Genomic DNA, 3,413 nt, shown 5'->3' with positions numbered 1-3,413 from the left:
AGAAACAAAATATGTCTATTACTTTTTTAAGTAGTTAAAAAGGAAAGCTGCTCAGTTTATCAAAGGGTTGTTAATTTAATCCACTTCAGAAGAAATTATTGTAGAAATAAGACATCCTGGTATGATTCACTAAATGACAGAAGCAACAAAGAAAATGATCATTTTCAATAAGACCAAAAAAATAAACAGGAAACAAATGAACAGATATTTTCACCTCATTCTCCACAATTACTTTGTTCAACCCAAAATAAATCAAAAACAGGAGCAAAAATGATTGTAAGTCATTTTAATTTATTTCTGGAAATACAGTAATAAAATAAGTTCTTTCCTTCAGTGGTGAATGACGTTAAAAACTTTAAACAATAAAATTAACTAAACACTTTCTAACACAAAAGCCACATTATTTATAAATCTTGGTCACAATTTTGCATCGAGAGATTGCCTTATTATTGCACCAGTTATTGCAGTTTAAGAAGTCATTTGACGTTTCTTTACAGGAATATTTGAATAAAAAATCTTCAGAACAAACACAAATTTAAAATTCTCCTACACTTGTTTTTAGAGAGTCTTATTTACAGTAAGGTGCGAGGTGAGGATAATTCAGGAGCGACAGGTTTAAGGCTGGTCCTGTCAGATCCGGGTTAGGAACTCCAGATGAAGGAAAGGTTTCAGGATCGCAGTGTCAGATCCGGGTTAGGAACTCCAGATTAAGGACAGGTTTCAGGATCGCCGTGTCAGATCCTGGTTAGGAACTCCAGATGAAGGAAAGGCTTCAGGATCGCCCTGTCAGATCCTGGTTAGGAACTCCAGATTAAGGACAGGTTTCAGGATCGCCGTGTCAGATCCTGGTTAGGAACTCCAGATTAAGGACAGGTTTCAGGATCGCCCTGTCAGATCCGGGTTAGGAACTCCAGATGAAGGAAAGGCTTCAGGATCGCCCTGTCAGATCCTGGTTAGGAACTCCAGATTAAGGCTGCTGGGAACCTGCAGAGACTCCAACGCCGTCGAAGACGGATAGAAAGGAAACGTCACCTGGAAGCGATAATCTGTGTCCAGCATCAGCTGCGTGGCGCCTTCGTATTCCTGAAGGAAGGACTGCAACAAAGACAAGAGGTCAAGCAATGAAACGAATTGAGTATGGAACTAAAACAATGCCCAAGTATCAACCAGATCTCTGTCCTACTGATTGCTTGTTTTTGTGTTTTTAAAAACCAGTTTGAAATAAATGAATAAATCAAATCAATCTGTAAATAGATTGATTTCGAAGCTTACCTGAACTTGGCGAACAAACGATGATGTCACTCGTTTCTCAAAATCGTCAATGGGTGTGTAGGAGTTCAAAATCTTGACAATCTGAAATTTAAGTTGGAGTTTGGGCTTAAAATAAGCATCAGAACGTGGTTGGTTGTGATTTCACTGGATTTACCTGAACAGGGTTGAGTTCGGTGCACTTTTCTGCGATTTCTTTGGCGTCTTCGTCGGTGGATTTGTTGACCTGCAGCAGCCAGGCGGCCTGAGCCAGAGGCCGCAGCGTGTCGATGGCGCCGCAGCTCTGCAGCTCGTTCTCCTTCAGCCACTCCTCCAGGTAGCTGATGTTACACCTGACGCCAGAGAGGAGCTTTAAGTCAGAGGAGGGCAGGAAACAGTTCACTGAAGTAACTTTTTGGAAAACAAAAACAACGCTTAAGAGCAATTTTTATGCACTGTACGTTTTACTTTTACTTCAGTAATATGGAGTATTAGGGCCATGTTAAAAAAAATTAAATGAAATTGAAATATTCTTGAAATATGACTTTATTCTTGTATTATTATAACTTTGTTCTAGTATTATTCTGACTTTGTTCTCATACAATTTTATTCTCGTAATATTATGACTATTCACATATCAACTTTATTCTCCAAATGTGACTGTTCTCATAATACTTCATAATTTACTCTATTATTCCGACTTTATTCTCATAATGACTTTATCACACAATATTATGACTCTATTCTCATATTATTTTGACATTATTCTTGAAAGACTTTATTCTCCTAGTATTACGACTTTATCCATGAAATATTATGACATCATTCTCATATTATTTAAACTTTATTCTAGTAATATGTCTTTTTCCACATAATATTATCACTTTTCTCATGACTTTATTCTCATATGGACTCTATTCTATGACTTTATTCTCCTTATATTATGACTATTCTCATAGTACTACAACTTTATTCTCATAATATTGATGTCATCCTTGTATTTTATTATTTATTTTTCTCAGTATGGCCCGTTTTATTGTTGTTAACTTCACTGAATGCGAAAAACAAAAAATGCACCAGATTCAGACACACGTAGAGTTTAAGTTAAAATCAATTTTATTGTTTATTTTTATGTTATTTTTAGTGTTACTTTCTACCTGCTGTGCCATTTGGCACTGGAAGTTCTTCACCGCGTCTCACACACAATATATCTGAATTACCGAATATAAGTAATTGTTTCATAGTTTGTGTTAGTGTTTATTCACATTAGTTTTCAAAATACCATAATTTGGACATAAGTTTACATTTATCTGTCTCACTGCGTAGCCAGATACTTTTCTACTCTTGAGTAATTTCTTGCAAACTTTTTACTTTAACTTGAGTAAAAGCATGTTGAAGTAGTTCTGCTGTTACTGGAGTAAAATCAACATCCTGCTTTTCTCAGATGTTTCTAAAACAAGCGACAGACCTGATCTGCATCCCTTTCCTGCAGGAGCACATGTCTTTGCGGAGCATGATTTGGTTGAAGGTGGTGGCTCCGATCAGAAAGAAGAGCTGTTTGACGGCCTGCTTGGTCAGGCTCTGCTCCATGCCGTGGTGGCTCATGGCGGAATAAAAAACGGAGAGTTCCTGCAGGATGGAGGAGATGCTGTACGTCTCCGAGTCGTTATACAAGCTGCTGGACCGCTTCCTGAAGCCGGTCGGTTTCATGCTAGAAATCCCCTGTAAGCTCTCATGCTCCAGCATACCAGGAACTGTTGGGATAAACACAGCAGCATTGTGTTAAATTAAACTCATTTTAATTTTGAGTCAGATCAAGGTCCTGAAAGAGCCGGCTGTGGTAAAATGTGTTGATAAAATCCATTAACGAACCTCTAAAATTTGAATAAATAGTCGCCTCTGCACTTGATGAGAACTTCTTAAAGTTAAATAATACTGAATATTATTTCATATTGATGCAATTTGGCAGATTACATGTAAAAAATCTGGGAGAAGATTATGTTCACTGAAAAAAATCATAATTCTGGCTCTAATCTTCTGAGATCAAAAGTCAAAATCCTGAGAAAAACAGTCGCAATCCTGACTTTTCTTCTCAGAATTTTCACTTTTTCTCAAAATTTTCACTTTTCTTCTCAGAATTTTCACTTTTTCACTTTTCTTCTCAG

At 37.0% G+C, this 3,413-nt stretch overlaps 1 protein-coding gene across 2 annotated transcripts in view; it reads right to left on the bottom strand.

Moving 5' to 3' along the window:
• Positions 1-271: 271 nt before the first annotated feature.
• The window catches only part of myo5c (myosin VC), a 23,780-nt gene continuing 20,638 nt past the window's right edge, over positions 272-3,413 (bottom strand). For both annotated transcript variants that reach the window (XM_015032913.1, XM_015032914.1), the window contains exons 37-40: positions 2,717-3,002; positions 1,427-1,601; positions 1,273-1,353; positions 272-1,095 (exon numbers count right to left, since the gene is read on the bottom strand). In XM_015032913.1, coding sequence (XP_014888399.1) covers positions 943-1,095; positions 1,273-1,353; positions 1,427-1,601; positions 2,717-3,002 — 695 coding nt within the window. In that variant the 3' untranslated portion in view covers positions 272-942. The remainder of the gene's footprint in view (positions 1,096-1,272; positions 1,354-1,426; positions 1,602-2,716; positions 3,003-3,413) is intronic.

The sequence above is a fragment of the Poecilia latipinna genome, unplaced genomic scaffold (genome assembly GCF_001443285.1).
Source record: "Poecilia latipinna isolate Pla-1442-1.1 unplaced genomic scaffold, P_latipinna-1.0 Scaffold254, whole genome shotgun sequence".
Lineage (NCBI taxonomy): Eukaryota > Metazoa > Chordata > Actinopteri > Cyprinodontiformes > Poeciliidae > Poecilia > Poecilia latipinna.
This window is presented reverse-complemented; position numbering and strand designations above follow the sequence as displayed.